Source organism: Cryptomeria japonica, chromosome 11, assembly GCF_030272615.1.
Source record: "Cryptomeria japonica chromosome 11, Sugi_1.0, whole genome shotgun sequence".
Taxonomy (NCBI): Eukaryota; Viridiplantae; Streptophyta; class Pinopsida; order Cupressales; family Cupressaceae; genus Cryptomeria; species Cryptomeria japonica.
In genome coordinates this window covers 448766824-448787387 of record NC_081415.1, presented here as the reverse complement: position 1 = coordinate 448787387, position 20564 = coordinate 448766824, and the positions used below count along the sequence as shown (strand labels likewise).

The 20564-nt window shown below is 35.4% G+C and overlaps 1 protein-coding gene across 1 annotated transcript in view; it reads right to left on the bottom strand.

Annotated features, from left to right (window-relative positions):
• LOC131041394 (DNA mismatch repair protein MLH1) overlaps positions 1–20564 on the bottom strand; it is a 383111-nt gene that overhangs the window by 17048 nt on the left and 345499 nt on the right. Inside the window, exon 14 of the mRNA XM_057974450.2 lies at positions 6045–6180. Within this exon, the coding sequence (XP_057830433.2) occupies positions 6045–6180 (136 nt within the window). The remainder of the gene's footprint in view (positions 1–6044; positions 6181–20564) is intronic.

Here is a 20564-nt window from a genome sequence, read left to right as displayed (position 1 = left end):
AATCACGGACTTTGAAGCCATCATGGAGGGTCCAAGAAGATATACAGACAACTGGCTAGCCCAGCAAATAGAGAGGCTAACCCATGAGGGAACCCAATTTACATATAATATGATGGGTAGTCTGGATTCCCAGTCTTTAGAAGACGAGGGAACATCAAGCGCACCAAGGGAGGAGATTGAAAAACCTGAAAAGAAAAGAAAGAAGGCAAGGGCCAGTAGGGGAACCCGGACGTCAAAAAGGACAAGAAGAGAAAAAATACCAATCAGGCGGCCAGAAGTTACTACCTTGTCCAAGGACCCGAGTTCAGAGGATGATGTGGTCGAGCTTGATCACCTACCAACTCCACGTTCACAAAATGATTCAATTGCATTAGATGCAAATGATCCGCGAACACAAAGTGAGCAAGAAATAGAAGCATGGATCATTGGTTTGGAGGGACCTGAAAATCAAGTCGAGGATGGAGTGATTGCGCCAGATCAAGGGGCTGACAAACAAGAGCCCACACAAGGAAGCAGACATGAGTTGCGGCAGGAAGAAGGTGGCAACAAGGATGACACCATAGTTGAGGGAGAAAAGGAAGAAGATAGAACCCAAGAACCCAGTAGAACTAAGGAGCAGCCACTACTAGAAGCTACACATCAATTGCTCAGTGAGGTGGGAGAAAACTCAATGGTGAGTAAAGGACCGGATACTGCACCCATTCCTCCTTTTATGTCCGATCAGTTGCGGATAGGCAGTGAATCGGCTGAGGCATCCAAAGAACTGAGTGGGGATTTGGAAGTCACGTCTGGACAGACCATCCCTCATGTCTGGTTGATAGTTCAGGCACAACGGAAAGTGACTGTCAAGTCACCGATTGACCAGGAGGATATCTTCTCTCGAATAGGAGAAATAAAAGCTAAAGGAAAGAAAAAGCCAAAGACTAACTCCAGGATTACCAAGGATGAGCAAATGAACCGGACGATTCATATTGCTGCCCCACCTGCGGATAAACCAACAGATCAGGTTGCATTAGCCGATTATAGCATCACATCCATCCCGATAGGGAGAGCAACCAAAGAGAAGGGGAGAGAAGAACTCAAGGATTCTGTACAAAATATGCTCAGGCAGCTAGATGAAATAACCGCTGAAAGGGATATGTACCGAGCTCGTGCTGAGCAAGCCAAAGGGTACTTAGACCACCTGTTAAGACCGCTGCAACATACTGCTGAGTCCCAAATTCCTCCATTTGTGTTGGCACAAAAAACTACAATTGAATTTGAAGGAGTGCGTGACATTGCCAAGGCAGTCAGAGAATGGATCCAGGGCATTAAGGCAAGAGAATCACCGATGATGTATTTGAAGTAACAATCAAAATACATTTAGCTCGGCTGAAGATGGTGGAGGTAGAGGAGTACGCGAAAATCCAGGAGACAATTGGCATGGCTCAACCACTCATGAGGGCTCTTTTTTGGACTCACACTCAGATTCCCACACTACATACTATCTTGGATCCCTATGACATCAATACTTTCAAGGAGTGGTTCTGGATTGTCAGCATGAAGATGGACATGGCGGACATCGTCAGAAAAAATCAAGAGGAATGCGAGGAGGACTTGTCTAGTATCGAGAGCATTGGTGAAGATATCCTTAAGGCATTGGTCATTGGCTGGAAGGATACCATGGGAGATGCTGATGTGGTGTCACGATGGAATGCCAGGTTGAGGGCCGATAAAACTACACTCTGTAGAAGACATAGAATGCATCAGCAAGCTGCACATATACATATTGCGTTTTGGGGATCATCAATCAGATTGGCGCAAGCGGTTGAGGATAGTGGACACTCATCTCGAGGGCACGTGGTTCAAAATGCGCAATTCTCCTTTTCCCTCTAAAAAGGAGTTGTTCACTGTTTGCATAAGGTTTCAAGAATATGTTTGGGAAGAGCGCGTGGCAAACTGGGACATTTGGAAAGGGTACTTGTGCGAGGAAGTTGAATTTTTGGTGAAAGAATCTGCCCCGGGAAAGGAAAAAGTGCTTTCCTAAAAATCTTTGTTTCTTTTAAATTCCAAATGCACTTTTTCAAGATAAAGCTTCTTTCCAACTACCCAAAGTCATTGAAGATTTTGAGCTCCGTGCAGGTGCACTTTTTGGGGAGCAACTTTATGTTGGGTAGTTGGTAGTTATTAGTTAGTTGGTAGTTGATGGGGGATATTTTGTTCCTCATTAATAGGTATGGGCAGCCATATTTTGTAGGATGAATCTGGGCCACTTGTAAGAATAGATCTTGGTCATTCATCCATTTTGAAAATCTATATAAGGGATGGTTTCTCCCTCATTTTGTAAGAAGTTTAAGATTGTTGTTGAAACTCTGGCGAAATTTATGCAGAATTAATGGATATTAAAGTTGTCTTGTTTCCTTTTGAGTGCATGGTCTCCTTCTTCACCTTTTAATTTTCCTGTTATGTATTTTGATTTCAGATAGTATTTTTAGGATCATATTTGATAGAAACCTTAGTGTTCATACCATTAAGGATTCACTAATTGCCATTTCCTCTTGCATGGTTAGTCTGAACCAATTTATATGCTCTTGTTCGGTTGTTAAACATCAAATGAATGGATGTCTGATTCTGCATTTAAGTTTTAATCAAATGAAAATCCAACTCCCTTCGAAGATTGCACTAGATTTTACAGCATTGTGCTTTATTAGCTGATAATGTTAAATCTGTTTTTTTTTAAGGTTTCTGTCTATTTTTCTGAATATGCTATCTTAGGTAGATTAATTAGATATTCTCTCTTTCCCTTTCCCTTTCCCTTTTTTCCTTTTTTTAAATCAAAATTGAAGCCTAAACAACATCATGTTAAAGGTAAAATCTGATGGAATCAAGACCGTAGAGTCTTAGGGAACCCGTACGAACATAACCGATTCTACCTAACCGTAAGTCCCCTTTGTGTATCCAGCAAAACACATCAGACCGTTGAGTTATCCTGTAGTCATGATCTGACAGTCGAAACATTGAGGTCATCTCCAATGATCAATCTAAACAGCATTAGGGATCTCCTTATTTCAAGAGAAGATAGGATACTCAGCTAGTAAATTCTATTCTGTGTTGGCCGGATAGAGTTGTAGTGATACGACTTTAGCCACGTCAACACTATTGTAGTACAATTATTTTACTAGCGTTGATTTTGCATTCTCAATATTATTATCAAAATATGTTGTTTGTGGAGGTTGAAAAACCTATCCAGGTACTTGACTTGAAGGCCAGTTCCTCATAGCCACCAAAAACATTTCCTTCTCTCTTAAGCTACAGGTTCCTTTTTGGAGGATGATTTCCAAGCTTTTGTGGATTTGGTGATATCTTTCCCTATTCATTTTTTCTTTATGATTTTGTTGTTTTATTCTGCAATAGAATAATTTATACTCCTGTTATTGTTTTCTCCACATTACTAGTGATCTTCTGTTACTTATTCCAGTTTCACTTTTGTGTCAACAGGGCACACTTTTTGGGACATATTTACATTCTGGACTTTTCAGCCATATAAGACTACAATGTGTCACACAGATGTTTGCGCTAAGCACTGGCGTTCAGTCCAACAAGTTCCAAATTTTGATCACAAGTTGTTCTCTAAACACTAATTTCTGCAATTCAGTTTCTTATAAACACTAATCATTCATTTCATTTTAAGTGTTTTAGCTGGTTAATAAACTTAAATCATTTTCAGTTTAAAACACTTTTAGGTTAACTTGCATAATCTGTTCTAAAATAATAGCAGATTAATTTCTTGGAACCATAGACAGAGCTAGTTAACTTTATTGAGATCACTCGCAAAGAAAGCTAATCTTTCTTTTGTAGAGTTGAATTTTGATCTCTACACCTCTCTTGGGGTTTATGATTGTCGTTCAAGAGCTCTTCATTTTGTAGGCCTTGATGTCGCCTCTTCATGGCTCATTTTTTGCATATTGATTTCAATGTTGAATTTTCTACCCAATTCTTTTTGCACAACTACATAGGAAACAATAGTAATAGGAATGTAGGGCACAACGTTTGTAAAAATACTTAATCATTATTTGAAAGCAGAAACGACAATCTAGAGAATTTGATCTTTTTACATGTAGTACAGTAGAAGCTTAGGATTTATATTAAAAAATATGCAACAAACATTTATTCATATTTCAATGTTGGCCATGACCAGGGTCTCCATTTTTGGTCAACTTCTGAATTGTATGATTGATGTGTCATCTAATCTTCAAACTTGAACATCTCTATCTATTTGCTTTCTTTTTTCCAAGGACAAAAATATGCAAAATAAAACAACAAACTATAATCCAAAGATGGGATCAAAAACACCAAAATGCTTAAGAATACTTGCTATTGCCATATTCCATGACATTTCCAGGACAATGACAGCAGGGGGAAATAGGATGTTTTTTTGAGACGAGCCCAGGAGGCAAAATTTTGGGAATGGCAAGTTAGGGTAGAATATATATTGAATGTATAGGAAGACAATTAAACAATATGGTAACATAGATCAAGTAAGTGTTTGATATAGATCCAGTTTAGAAATTCACATAATGCATCAGAATTGAGATTCGATGTTCAATGTTCATCGATTTGAGTATAGCAGCAATAAAAAATGACAAAATGTCCAACAATAGGCATAGCAGCAAGATTATAGATAATCATAAAATACATAAGTGTCAACAACTAGACCTCCTACAGTTGAGCCTCAGCTGAACTATTTATATCAAAATTGGCCTCTTAACTCTGAATCACTCCCTATATCAAATTATGATCATACAATGAAACCTCAACCAATCCCTGCTGCACCTCCTCCTCCTCATCGTTAATCTGTATAGACCCCCATGCCAGTTTTTCTCATTTCTTTTTTGATTTTTGCACTTCTTTAACCAATAAAATCTAGGGACATTTGAGCTTTTCTAGGGTGTCAAGCCTTCAAACAGCTGTTTTGCAGATGTATCCCTCAAAATCTTAGCAACAGTGGGTGTCCAATGCCATCCCCATGTCTTGGAAACAACTCCACTGGATGGATATGCAAGGTTTGGGGTTTGGATGTATCCCCATGTAACATAGCTTGCATGCCCTACTATGAACAACAACACCAATCATATATGAGCATCTAACTCTACTTTGTAGTACTATTAATGTTTCTAGGACTCTGGCAGCTAGGATGAAACATGACTGGTAGTTTTCTTACCTTTTTAAAATTTATCTATCTAGCTAGGGTATAGTTCTTCATGGCAAAATGACGGTCTCATTCATCATCACTATAAAAATCCTTTGTTCCATCTATTTCTTTTTTCTAAACAATATAAGATACTTGATCGTATGATGGATAACCAAGAACAAACTTTATATGCTTAAAGATTGACCATTCTATCCAATCTTATACACCCCCTAATATGTCTCAATGCCCAAAGAAGTTGAGTCTTGGCTGTAAGGCTTTAATTCCAATTTAGGTTTTTGAGATTCAAAATACAAGAGAGGAGTAAAATAATCAAATGCTCATTTACTATTAAGGAATCGTAAGGATACATCAATCAAGTTATACATTCCTAAAAAGTTACAACCTAAAATCCCTACTACAAGTTTTTATCAGCCAATGACTTTGAGTGCTACCAATGAATTTGAACTCTTAATATAATAATAGATACTATTATTTAACAAATATTAAATAGGGAGCTGAACATTACAAAGCCTAGCAGAATTGCAACTAGGAACATATTATTGCAACAATAGAATTTATCTCATACTTAGAATAGGTAGTCTAGCACCTCATATTAACAGTCACAAAAGACCTGAATTGAAAATTCTTACTATCTAAATACATAAGAAGATTCATTAATATATTATTCTAATTCATTTGCAGGACTAACAAAATATTAATCAATACAGTGATATAGATCAAAAAATGAAAACGGCAAATAGACAACTAAAAACACATTAAGATTTCTAAGGAATCAGAAAAACATAGTCCTAAATAAAATTTTGGAAACACTATCATCCTTCTCTCCACTTCCAGCAGGCTACATGAGGCTTACCATTTCCTTCTGATATCTGATAAAATTTCGGTCCTTCTTCGGAGGGATTTGGCAAAAGTGGAGGATGCAGAGCATAGAAATCCCCAATAGCAGCAGCAATGGACTCAAAGCAACCTTTTTCTGTATCCCAGTCAACCTTCAGGAAAGTAAATTCATATCTTAGAATGAACATCTCTATTTTAATAGATAAAAGCCTGAAGAAAAATGAGCATGTTTGAACTAACAAAAAAAAACTTGAGTATAGTGAATTGACACTCCAAAAGATCCTAAACACAAATAAAATATCAAATGATCTCAATATGAAAAATACCCATGTTAAATGTTTTCTCCAAACAAATAATGGAAATGACTACAAATGAAGGAAACCCAAATATCAATAAGAATTTCTGAAAGTTCACACTGCACTTCTTAATCACAATTTACAAAATACTTTATTGATCATACTCGATTGATAAATAACAAATAAAGCAAATAATAATTTATGTTGCTCTCATGGAGAAATTTGTTTATGGATCAATGGCCACAAATAAATATTTTAACACACCTTAAAAATGTTGGCGATGCTTTGCATAGTCATCAAACTTGGAGTTGGCATGCTGATTTTGGACTTGGACTAAGATTTGGTGCTCATATTTTGTTGATGTTTTATAGATTCGGTCGGAGAAGTCTCATATGTATAAGTAATGCATATTATCGTTGATATGAATATATATATATGTAATAATAATAAGTGTCATTGTTATTATATATACCAATATCTATATACATACATAACGAATATTTATTATTGTCTATACAAATCAGAATATGAGCACCGTATCCATAAGTGTCGATTATATTGATCATTTCATTTGATCAATATGAATTGACTTTTCTTATAAAGAAATCCGATATATATTTATCATCGTGCATATCGACTTAAGTCGATCTCCTTCAAAACGATTATGGAAATCGTTATTGCACATAACAATAATGATTAACAATTTGATGAATCGTTAAATACTAAACGATAAGAGAAATCATGGTTGAATATTAAACCGAATAGATAACGATTAAGATATCGTTGCTTTGCACAAACCTTAGGTGTAGAGACATCGCAATGAAGAGGCACGTGGAGACATGTCTATTCATCGACATGTCTGTCCATTGACATGCCTATACCGTAAGGTATATAATAAGGTGCAGTTCGAGTTTAATAAGGCAAGTACAGTAATTATAAGTGCAAGCCTTTTAGATATCGATCTGCCTCATACAGCAGACTCTCATATAAATTATGCATTAAGTTGTGTTCCCTTCATACGTTCAGCAACCTGCATTCAAGAGTTCATTGACATATAGGTTAGTAAGAACTAAGTAAAACAAAAAAACTGTTTACGTATCTAATCTGATCCAAACTTTAACATGGTATCAAAACTAGTTTGAAGAAAAGATCCGATCAAATTTATAGGAGGGAAACAACCAAACTTCATTAAAATCTCTAGATTTCTATATTTGTCAAAATGGTGAGTGGAGTTAGGCCAGAGGATTGACTTGAAGGAGCTGCAAATTTTGTATCTTGGAAGTTTAGAATGATGCTCACATTAAAGGAACATGAATTAAACACTCTTGTGGAAAAGGCCTTACCCATGCCCGATGAAGAAGACGAGAAACTCCTATGGACAAGAAATAATAATAAAGCTATGAAACTATTGGTGGATGGAGTAAAAGATCACATTGTTCCAATTAAATCAAAATTAGATACTGCTTATCTAATGTTTTCAACACTAGAGAACATGCTTGAGATAAATAATACTCGTAGGGTTCTTGCTCTAAAACAGCAACTACACCACATCAAAATGAACCAAAGTGAAACTATCACTTCATATTTCATGAGGATAACGGAACTAAGAAACCAATTATCTACTATTGGTCACACATTTGATAGCAAGGAATTGACTATGCTGGCACTCAACGGACTTCCCACTTCTTGGGAATCTTTTATTCAAGGAATTAGTGCTTGATCCAAACTCCCCAAATTTGATCGATTAAAGACTGATTGTATACAAGAAGAGTCCAGATTGATTACTAGAGGGACTGGAATTAACTCCCAAAATGAAAAAATGCAAGCCCTAAACACTCAGTCTCACAAAAGAGGAAAGAGGAATAACTTCAAGAAGAGGAGAGGCAAAGACTCAACCAGGAAGCAATCCTTCAAAAGGAAGAGGGACCTATCTAAAGTACAATGCTTTAGATGTGATAAATATGGTCACATTGCTATAAAGTGTCCTGATAGACCTAAGCCTCAAGCCTCAATTGCTGAAGTCGGTGAGCCAAACTCAGACTCTGAAAGACTTGTATTCTACTTTGCTCTATCCAGTCAAGTATCAACTAGCCTCAACATCTGGGTAATAGATAGTGGGGCATCTCGGCATATAACAGGGTTCAGAGAGCACTTAGACACTATGATAGAGAAATCTAATGAGGAAGTCACAATTGGGGATGATTCAAACTACCCAGTGAATGGGATTGGAACTTGTACGATTCAACTAAAATCAGGCATTGCCATTCAATTGACAGGTGTGCTATTTGTACCAGGCATCAAACGCAACCTAATCTCAATATCCATTCTTGAAGACAAAGGATATAGAATCACCTTCATGGATGGAAAAGTCTTAGCCTGGCCTAAGAACTCAACCATCAAGAAGGCTCACACCATTGGAGTTCGACATGGTTGCCTATACAAACTTTGCATCTCCTTCACAAGCACTTATTCATGAATCTTCTAACACTTGTGAACTATGGCATAGAAGATTAGGGCATCTTCATTTTCGTGATTTACCTTCTATAGCGAAAATGGTGACAGGGATACCTAAGCTGACTCAAGAACATGAAGGAATCTGCAAAGGGTGTGCCTTAGGAAAAAATACCAAGGGCACATTTCATAATAGTGAAAGTAAATCCAAAAATGTATTAGAAATTGTTCATTTTGATTTATGTGGATCCATGTCAGAACCCTCCTTAAGAGGATTTTTGTATTATGTCATTTTTGTAGATGATTACTCTAGGAAGACATGGATATATTTTCTGAAGTGTAAAGAGTTTGATGAAGTCCTTAAAAGGTTTAAGGAATTCAAAGCTTTAGTAGAAAACACCTCAAGTAGAAGTATAAAAAACTCTTAGATCAGATAATGGGGGGGAATACATCTCTGAAAACTTTAAATTTTTTTGTAATAATGTTGGGATTAAGAGGGAGTTCATTGTTCCTTACAACCCTCAACAAAATGGGGTTGCAGAAAGGAAAAACAGAACTATAGTAGAAGCAGCCAAAGCCATGATGCATGACCAAAACCTTCACACCTCTTTCTGGGCTAAAGCCTCTAGTGCTACTGTATATATACAAAATAGATGTTCACATTCCTTTCTTGACAACAAAACTCCTGAAGAAGCATTCGTAGGAATAAAACCTGACATAGGTCACTTAAGAATTTTTGGCTGTCCTGTTTATATTCACATCCCTAAAGAGAAAAGATCTAAATTAGAACCCTCTAGGAGAAAGGGGATCTTTGTTGGGTATAGTGAAACTTCTAAAGCTTATAGGGTCTATATTCTAGGTCAAAAACAAATTGAACTAAGCAGGGATGTAATATTTGAAGATGTTGAAAAGATCTAAGGATGTTAATGAAACAAAAGATGAATCCCCTCAACACAGTGAAAAGGATCACTCCTCTGAGATTCAAAATGAGACTCACGAACCAATTGAAGGTAACACTCACATTGAACCTATGGACTATATGGTTGAACCTAGGGACACTAATGTGACAAAGAAAAGACCACTATGGGCCAAGAAGATGATTGAGGAGGCTGAAAATTATGCAGCTCCAAAAGGAACTTTCAGGGAAAGTAAAAGACCTAATAGATTCTCTAGCTACATTGCTCTAATGAGTGAAATCATTAATTCAGAACCTTCTACTGTTGAGGAAACCTTCCAACATCAAGCCTGAAAAGAAGCCATGACAGAAGAGTATAAGTCTATTATCAAGAATGATGTCTGGGACATTATGCCTAGGCCTAAGAACAAATCAGTAGTGTCTTCTAAATGGTTTTTCAAAATCAAACATGCTGCAGATGGAAGTATTGAAAAATACAAAGCAAGGTTTGTCGCCAGAGGTTTCTCTCAAAAAGAAGGAATTGATTATGAATAAACTTTTGCTCCTGTTGCCGGATACACTTCTGTCAGAGCTGTGATTGCTATTGCTGCATCTAAAGGATGGAAAATCCATCAAATAGATGTAAAGCCCGCATTTCTTAACGGTGTGATAGAAGAAGAAGTCTATTTGGAACAACCTGAAGGATTTGTAGTACATAAACAACCTTCTCATGTTTGCAAATTAAAGAAAGCCTTATATGGGCTCAAACAGGCTCCTCAAGCATGGTATGAAAGGATAGATCACTATCTATCAGGACTTGGCTTCTCAAAGAATGATGCAGATCCAAATCTTTATTTAAAGGTAATCAATGGAGATATGTTAATTCATATCCTTTATGTTGATGACTTGTTAATAACAGGCGAAGAGCATCTCATCATCAAATGTAAACAAAAATTTGCAGCTGAATTTGATATGAAGGACTTAGGGCCTCTACACTATTTCCTTGGTTTAGAAGTGTGGCAGCAAACTGATGAGATCATTCTAAATCAAGGGAAATACACTATTGACATTCTAAAAAGGTTTGGAGTGATGGATTGTAAGTCTATGTCCACTCCTGTGGAAACAAACTTACACAAATTAAGAGAAGCAGCTACAAGTTCTGAACCAGCAGATTCCGCTCTCTACCGGCAGATGATTGGATCATTGATGTACAAGGTCAATACTAGACCAGATATTTGTTATGCTGTGAATGCACTTAGTTAGTTCATGTGTGAGCCAAAGCAGATACACATAGTCGTAGCAAAACACATCTTGAGATATCTTCGTGGAACAATTGGATATGGCTTAAAATATAAAAATGTAGATCTAAACTTATACGGATATACAGACTCAGATTGGGCTGGGAGTATGGTAGATCGAAAAAAGCACATCAAGGTGTTGCTTCAGTTTAGGATCAGCCATGATATCCTAGTTTAGCAGAAAGCAATCCTTAGTTGCTCAAAGCTCCACAGAAGCAGAGTACATTGCAGCATCTATAGGAGCACGAGAAGCAGTGTGGTTGAGAGAATTCCTTGTAGGATTGTTTGGACAATCCTTAAGTCCTACTATTATCCACTGTGATAACCAGAGTTGTGTAAAGCTTTCAGTAAACCCAGTATTTCATGACAGGTCCAAACATATTGAAATACCTTATCACTATGTTAGAGACATGGTGGAAAGAAAGGTAATTCAGCTGAGATATATTAGTACTGAAGATCAAACAACAGACATTCTCACCAAGCCTCTAGCCAAAACAAAGGTAGAACACTTCAGAGGTAAGCTTGGTATAGTTGAAATGTAAAATTATGAGTTTTGAGTCTCAGCATTGTTATTGTACTAATATATTCTAAGAGATGTTTAATATAAACTCTTTCTGTCATTTTGGGCACCTGTGTACATCTCATTAAGAAGTGACGACTTCTGAATGATAATCACTTGTATTTTCAGTAGTTATTGGAAGGTGTCGACTTTACAATAACTCTGAAATCTATCATGATAGATATCATATGGTTGATATCTGTGAACATGTCATGATAGTGCATATTTCTTATAACAATGTTATCCCAAGGTTGATATCCTGAAATTGTTGAGATATATCATGGTGGATATTAAGTGCTCAATATCTGTGAGTATGCCATGATTTCCATACATCCCTATGGTAGGCATCATATGGTTGATGCTAGTGCACATACCATATTGGGCATGTTGAGTTTTGGTAAGTATTATAAGTGTTGATACTTGTAGGCCATTGCTCCTGATATCATATAATGATTTCTACTACACTATGTGTAGTTTCCTGTATATATATAAAACTTGTAATCCTCCTCCCTAGCTAAGAGGGAGTGTTGATGTTTTATAGCTTCGGTCGGAGAAGTCCCATATGTATAAGTAATACATATTATCGTTGATATGAATATATATATATATATAATATTAATAAGTGTCATTATTATTATATATACGAATATCTATATATATACATAACGAATATTTATTATTGTCTATACAAATCAGAATATGAGCACCGTATCCATAAGTGTCAATTATATTGATCATTTCATTTGATCAATATGAATCGACTTTTCTTATAAAGAAATCCAGTATATATTTATCATCGTGCATATCAACTTAAGTCAATCTCCTTCAAAACGATTATGGAAATTGTTATTGCACGTAACAATAATGATTAACGATTTGAAGAATCGTTAAATCCTAAACAATAAGAGAAATCGTGGTTGAATATTAAACCGAATAAATAACGATTAAGATATTGTTGCTTTGCACAAACCTTAGGTGTAGAGACATTGTAATGAAGAGGCATGTCTCCACGTACGTGGAGACATGTCTATTCATCGACATGTCTCCACGTACGTAGAGGCATGTCTGTCCATTGACATGCCTATACCGTAAGGTATATAATAAGGTGCAGTTCGAGTTTAATAAGGCAAGTACAATAATTATAAGTGCAAGCCTTTTAGATATCGATCTGCCTCATGCAGCAGACTCTCATATAAATTATGCATTAAGTTGTGTTCCCTTCATATATGCAGCAACCTCCATTCAAGAGTTCATTGACATATAGGTTAGTAAGAACTAAGTAAAAAAAGAAAACTGTTTACGTATCTAATCTGATCCAAACTTTAACATATTTGACAGACTCAGCAAATTGAAAAAAATCATTAAATATAGACATTTTTTAATTTTGTTTTTTTTCTATACATTACCAAATCAACTTCAAAGATGTAATAAATTAGATCAATTATAAGGTAGTTTGATCACTACACAAGTATACATCAAGCAAATCAGGGATATTTTCTAGAGTGATTCAAAACCCTACTCCATATTTTCATTTCTAATTTTGAGACCTCAATAGAATGGTATGTCTTACAAAGACTTAATGTGTATTTTCTATACATTACCAAATCAACTTCAAAGATGTAATAAATTAGATCAATTATAAGGTAGTTTGATCACTACACAAGTATACATCAAGCAAATCAGGGATATTTTCTAGAGTGATTCAAAACCCTACTCCATATTTTCATTTCTAATTTTGAGACCTCAATAGAATGGTATGTCTTACAAAGACTTAATGTGCAGCAGAATACAACTAGTATTGATATGAAAATTGGTAAAGAAATTGTTCTAGTTGGGGCAAGTTTAAAAACATCCACAACATAAACATCACCTATAAAGAAGGGAGAAGTAATAAGTGCACTAATAACACCCCAAAGGAAGCAACGAAGCACAGAGGACATCTTAGAGCCTAAAGTTCTGAAGGATTGACCTAATGGGGTGATTCTTACCAATGAATCATTTACTCCACTAAGAGTTGAAAGGACATACTGCACAGTGTTTACAAATACAAACATACAGAAATGGGAAGAACAGGGTAGACCTGATAACCAATAATTCTAGGGAAGGTTATGTGCACAAAATGATTTTGCTTCTTTTGAAGTTTCAGGTTGCACTGAAGAGCATGCTAGGAGATTAAATAATCTAAATTAACAGATGTTTCCCTCAGGAAGACCTAGTTAGCAAGAAAGCAATAAATCATATTAATGTTGACTAAATACCTCACAGGAGCAAGCATGAAAAGAAACAGAAGCATCTTAGAGCCTAAAGTTCTGAAGGATTGACCTAATGGGGTGATTCTTACCAATGAATCATTTACTCCACTAAGAGTTGAAAGGACATACTGCACAGTGTTTACAAATACAAACATACAGAAATGGGAAGAACAGGGTAGACCTGACAACCAATAATTCTAGGGAAGGTTATGTGCACAAAATGATTTTGCTTCTTTTGAAGTTTCAGGTTGCACTGAAGAGCATGCTAGGAGATTAAATAATCTAAATTAACAGATGTTTCCCTCAGGAAGACCTAGTTAGCAAGAAAGCAATAAATCATATTAATGTTGACTAAATACCTCACAGGAGCAAGCATGAAAAGAAACAGAAGTGGCATAGCAGAAGGTGATGGGTAGTGTAAATACTTCACGTATATTGTTCAATTATTTGTAAAGAAAGGAGGTGTCTAGAAAATTAGATAGACTTATGGACTTCTGTGCATAGTTTAGGTACTCTGTGAGTTGCTGGGCATTTCCAAATTTTTTTTCAACTCGAGTTTTTGTAGCAAGTTCTTGGTGTGTTTAGTGGTGAGAACTTGCCAAGTCCATGGAAAAAAGCTCATGATGTGCAAGAAAAAGGATTGGATGCAGGAAAAAACATGGAAGAGTCATTGAAAAAATGCAATATTTGGCTTTAGAAGCCCTATTTATCCAAGGTAAACAAGCTAAGTAGCATTTTGGCATTGTTGTGAAAATTGGAAGGATTTTATAGTGCATTCAAATGTCTAGATGGTCTCGAAAGCCTTCATATGGGCTACCCCTAGACCTCTACCCAAACCCCCACAAGACTCATTTAATACATTTATATATGTTTTGCATTAAGTTATTAATTTTTAAGAAATGTAAGTATCTTTTAAGTTGCATGACACAAGTATGTGATGAGTACAGTGTTGTCATTGATGTCAGAGATTATGAAGGACAGCGTCTAGTAATGATTGGGTAGCTCTCTTAATGTTATCATTATGGATCAGAATCAGTTGTTCGTGAATGTCTAATGCATTTGTGGAGGTTTGGAAGTGTCTGCATTAAGATTCTGAGGTTTGTTGCTTAGAGACAGTATTTGTATTATGTTGCATTGTCCTGCAGGTGCTAGTTATGGCTTGCAATTTGGAAGTAAAGTAAAGTTACACATGATGCACATCATATCCAAGTTTTAGTGGATTTGGTCAAGCAGACAAAAAGTTTTAAGTGATAGAGTGCATGCTGTGTTAGCTTGTTGACTGTGCAAGAATTTCTGTTGGATGCACAAGAAAAAGAAAACATGCGCCAGTTGGAGGAAGTATGTGAAGGTAGTTTGGGACCAATTGAGTTCATGCTGGGTAACACATAGCATGATCTTACTCTTGGTGTAATTTGTTCGCTTTAGGACCAAGCCGACTACATGTTTGATTTAAGGAATTCATCTTGGCCGACTTGCAGACATTGAAATTAGATTCTAGCCCGATGTGAAGATGTAAATGATATTGGAATGCCGCGTGGTTGTTGTGTAGGAAGTTGTGCAAGCTCTGTACTCAATAAAGTAATATATATATCTTGCAGATCCTATACACAGTGTGAGTGTTCTGAAGTAGATTAGATCAGACAGATGATGAAGCTTGAAATTGGAAGCATATTTGTGTGCTTAACACTATGTGCAAAGTCTTTCCTCTTAAGGTACAAGGCACACAAGTATATTACACATGTTCAAGGTTAAGAATTGAATAGAGTTTGCCTTAGGTTGAAGTGCACTAGGTTGGTGTCATAGAGTACCAAATGTCACTCTGCCACACATCCACAACTTTTCTAAGTTGATAAGTCTCTAGGAGTTGTGGGATTAGTTGTTAGTTAACAAATTGAATCCAATAATAGGGTGGGCCCCACCCTATTATTTGTATATCAAAATATCACAAGGCATTAGGATGATCTTTAGATCTTTCACAATCATAGAATTGACCATTGCAAATTAGCAAGATTTTGCCACATGTCAGTTGGTACCAATCTCTCAAATAGCAACTACCAAAACTTCAAAAAATGCATGAAACACAAAAAATTGATCTCGTAATCTCCCAATACCCATTGATTTGGAATGGGCAAAGGGCTGCAACAATCCAGCCAAAAAAGTAGGTTCATTTTTGTTTCGTTGACTTCACATTCTCTGATATGTTAAGGACATCATCCTTAAGCCCTTTCCAAGTAAATCTCTCCCAAATCTGCTTATAAGTCTTGAAAATGTCCTTGGTGACAAGCCAAGGGAGTATCATGAAAAGTTCTTAAAATCTTCTCTTTTTACTTTGGATTTGGGCACTAAGAAGACTCTATCCTTGTAACAAATCAACTCATTTATCACCACATACTTATCATTTTGTAAATTTCCCTCCAAGATGTTAGGAGCAAAAGAACTTTTAGCATATTTAGATAGAATTCAGACCTTCCAATCTGCTATAATCTCTATCATAGAACATAAATTTGGCCTTCAAAATCATAAGCTTGGACTTTAAAAACGTTTTTTGCTGTGTCTCATTGAGATATTTTTTATTAAGAAAGTATTTCACACTATTATGATCAGTTATAATCACACAAAATTACCTCCAACAACATACAACTTGAATTTGGCCAAAGCATGCATGATGGCCAACATCTCTTTATCATATATTGAGTAATCTCTTCAAATTCCTCTTAAGTTTGTGATTCTCAAATGCAATAGGTGCCTATTCTGCATTAAAACAGTTCCAATCCCTTCCCTAGAAGCATCACACTCAATAAAAAAGGAAGAGGAGAGCCTAGAATGGCTAAAACTAGAAAAGAACTCATTGCCTCCTTAAGTTTATCAAAAATTTGTTGTCTTAAAATTTGACCAAGTCAAAGCCCCCTTCTTTTCAAATCAGTCAATGGAGCTGTTAATTGATAAAATCCATTCACAAATCTTCCACAATAGCTACAAAGATAGAAGAATCCTCTCCATTGCATTGAGGTTTTTTGAGTAAGCCAATCCAAGATGGCTTGAACCTTTTCCTAATCAACTTGCACACCCTTAGCGTTGATTACATACCCCAAATATAAAATTCAGTAACATCAAATTCACATTTTGATTCTTTAGCAAAAAGATATCATGCTTCTAGAATACCCAACACTTCATCCAAATGCCTTAAGTGATCTTCCTATGTTTTGTTGTATACTAGGATGTCATCAAAGAAGACCAAAACATATTTCCTTAACCGTTTATTAAAATTTGGTTCATACATGACTGAAATGTGGCAGGAGCATTTGTCAAGCCAAATGGCATGACTAAGAACTCATAGTGTCCGTAATGACACCTAAAGGCTGTCTTATGAACATCTTCCTCACAAACTCCGATTTGGTGGTACCTCAATCTCATGTTTATTTTTGAAAAAAAGACTACACCATGTAATTCATCAACAAGCTCATTGATCCTATGGATAGGATACCTATTTTTTATTGTTTTATTATTTGGAGCTCGGTAATCAATGCACATCCTCACAGTCCCATCCTTCTTGACACAACAATTGAGGATGCATTGCACCATTGATGTTGTTGCACCTTGCATACTTCCTCAATTGAGCATTGTTTTATAGTGACTCCTTCATTCATGTTGAAGAAGTGAATGAGGACCTATTCCAAGGCATCAAGAGATTTTTCCTTGAATAACAAGATCAATGGGCTGTCACAGCACTTCTTTCACTTTATTTTGTTATATTTATATAAATTGAAATTATATGATTCTGCTTGGAAATTAGTATGACTTGTTAGGAAAATAAAATGGCAATATTATTTATAAATGCAATATCTCATTTTAGTATATATATGATTTCAACAAAAATTTAATTAATTTATTTACTTAAAACAGTTTTTACTTATTAAAAAATAATAATAATAATAAATAAATAAAAATATTTACATGTTTTAATATAAATATTTTAAAAAGAAATGTTAGAAACAAAGGTTTTTAAACAAAATGTAAACTACAGTAAAAAAATCGACTTATGTGAAGTTTCTTTGAAAACTAAACTCTCATGAGTTTTTAAAAATAAAGTTCTTTTTTTTCAAATATTAATTATGAAGTCAAAGTTCTAAACAAAAGTAAACATAGGAAAAAGTCACGCGTGGGAATGCTTTTTAAGCATAATTTTTTGTTTGACATCTTAATTTAGAAAGGAAGTGCAAGTCCATTGAATGGACTTAAATTAGAAGTGAAAGTTCCTTTTTGGGAATCCTTTTCATGTTTTGCATGCACGATATTTTTAACTTGCTATTAGGGATAAAGAGGTGTGCGAATAATGAGGTGTGTTAGAAGTGAAAGTTGCTTTTTGGGAATCCTTTTCATGTTTTGCATGCACAATATTTTTAACTTGCTATTAGGGATAAAGAGGTGTGCGAATAAGAAGGTGGGGACACACCTCAGGAAAGGGCACAAAGGCACTACCAAGCTAATGGAATTTGCAGATAAGAATCATGAAAGGAAGGGAAAATGGGGCAGACCAAGAGCATGCAACCAAGTTACATCGGAGGAAACGATCAGAGAGGGAGGGGGGGTTGACAATTTCCAAGCATGCTGCTTCTATTCTCTATTTTTATTCTATTTTATCTTCTTTTTGCTATAGGTAGCTATCGCCTAAATGTCTTTCAGAGAAAGCTATTCATGGCTTAGCATGAACCTCTTAATATATTTTTTTGAGTCATATGCTTATTATATTGTTAGATGATCTTGAATGGAGGAGGGCGCTATAGATCTTGTGTCAATCCTGTTAATTGCTTTTATCCGAAATCATTCCTATCATGATCTCTCTTCTGGCGACAAGAATGATTACTCTACGTTGTGTGCAATTCACTCATCTTATAGATCATACTTCTTCTGACCTCTTAATTTATCTGTCCTCTTGTCTACCTCCAAAGAATCTGTGCTTGTCAATTCTTTTCTTCACTGCATGTATGTTTCCTAGTGCAATTTGAGCTATAGTATTTGACAAATACGCCTTCATAATGCTTGATACAATTCGATAACCTAACTCAAATTATTGCCTTTCCTGTGTCCTTAACTTAGCGACGATGTATCTAAAGCTTCTTCTATCAAGTTTTTGTAAGATTCTTAAGTTGTTCCACTCATTCCTCTTCTGTTTGACGTATTCCCAACATTTCCTCTTAAAATCCATACTATACCAAATTTAGTGTCTAGGCGAATCCTTTATGGCATGCACAATTATTATCATTCTTTCTTTACAATTGGACTCAAACATCTCGTAGATGCTCTTTCCTGATGTTGACTGTGAAGTGGAAGAGTGATGATTGCATAAATAATAGTCTTGAGTAACCATCATCTAATAAGCTTATTTGGTTGGGATATTTGTTTTAGAGATAGAAAAGCTGGTTTGATATGAATTTGATTCCTATATTATTATAATCAGGATGTTTAAGAGGACTTTTGTCATTTGCCTTCTATATAGACTAAGTGTTGTGGTAAAGTCGTAGATTAACTTCTATAGTGAGTATTTTATATTTCTTCTTATATAGAAGAATATAGTATCCAACCCTTATAGAGGTGTATTATAGATAGTTGGAATCTCATTGATTATGAAAGAACATAAGGTGTATTATAGATAGTTAGAATCTCATTGATTATGAAAGATGTTCTGTTGTGAAATCTTTAGGCATTGCTAAGATGTGGATTTCCTCTAACTTTTAGATGACATTTTGACTTACTAATTGTAGTCTTGAATATACTTTATTAAATACATGTGGTGGAATTGGATTTCAAATTTCTAGAAAGATAACAAGAAGAAATCACGTAGATTGATGCATTTGAATACCCATGAGTGCTTTTATTTACTTAATGTTCAAAGATTCTCAATATGTAGCAAAGATGAAGTTGACAAATGCTTATGTAAGCACTGTATGCTTGTGTGCTTTTGGTGAGCTTTTATATGGCTGATTCTAAAGATGTGATCTCCTTTGAGTTATTTATATTATCAATTTATTTTGAAATATCCTTGCTTACTCTCGATTTGATTTGGAAATGTTAAATATTGATACTGATATGAAGTGTATGTGAGAAAAATTATAGAATATCAAATAAATCGATAGAATTGTAGAGCCTCGTAGATAGTATAAAAGCATAATGATTTGGTAGTATTAGATGAAAACCCTAGACCAAGGATATAAGAATATAGAAGCCTTTAGAATGGGCAATAAATGTGTGCAATATTATCTTGTCTTCTTAAACTAGACATTTTAGACTTTCTTGAAATTGAGAAGTTGGTGGTTGATACTTATCATACATAATGTCATCGTCTTTATTGATTCTTGAATAGAGGATATGATATATTTTAAAATAATTGAGAATGAAGTTGAATCTGGATCTTGAAAGGTAGACAAGCGGAAATACATAAATCGAAGCATTTGTATACACTTGTTTGCTCTTATTTACCCTTGTATGCCTAGGTACATTGTGTGCATCTTTTATTTATTAATGGGACCATGGTTGTGTTATCCATTGGAATATTTTGTGACTGAGATGGAATTGTGATCTTGAAATGATTTAAAATAGTCAAGCAAGGATTGTTTCTTCTATCTTCATATTTATGTTATATGTATCTTGTGTGGCCATGATATTGTTACATTAGTGTTAGAATGTGGATATATCATGTTGCACAAATTCCATTACTCTTGCCATTATCATATTGTTAGTCTTCCTCATCCTAGGCTGGGCATCTTTTGTGTCATGAAAGATTTCAA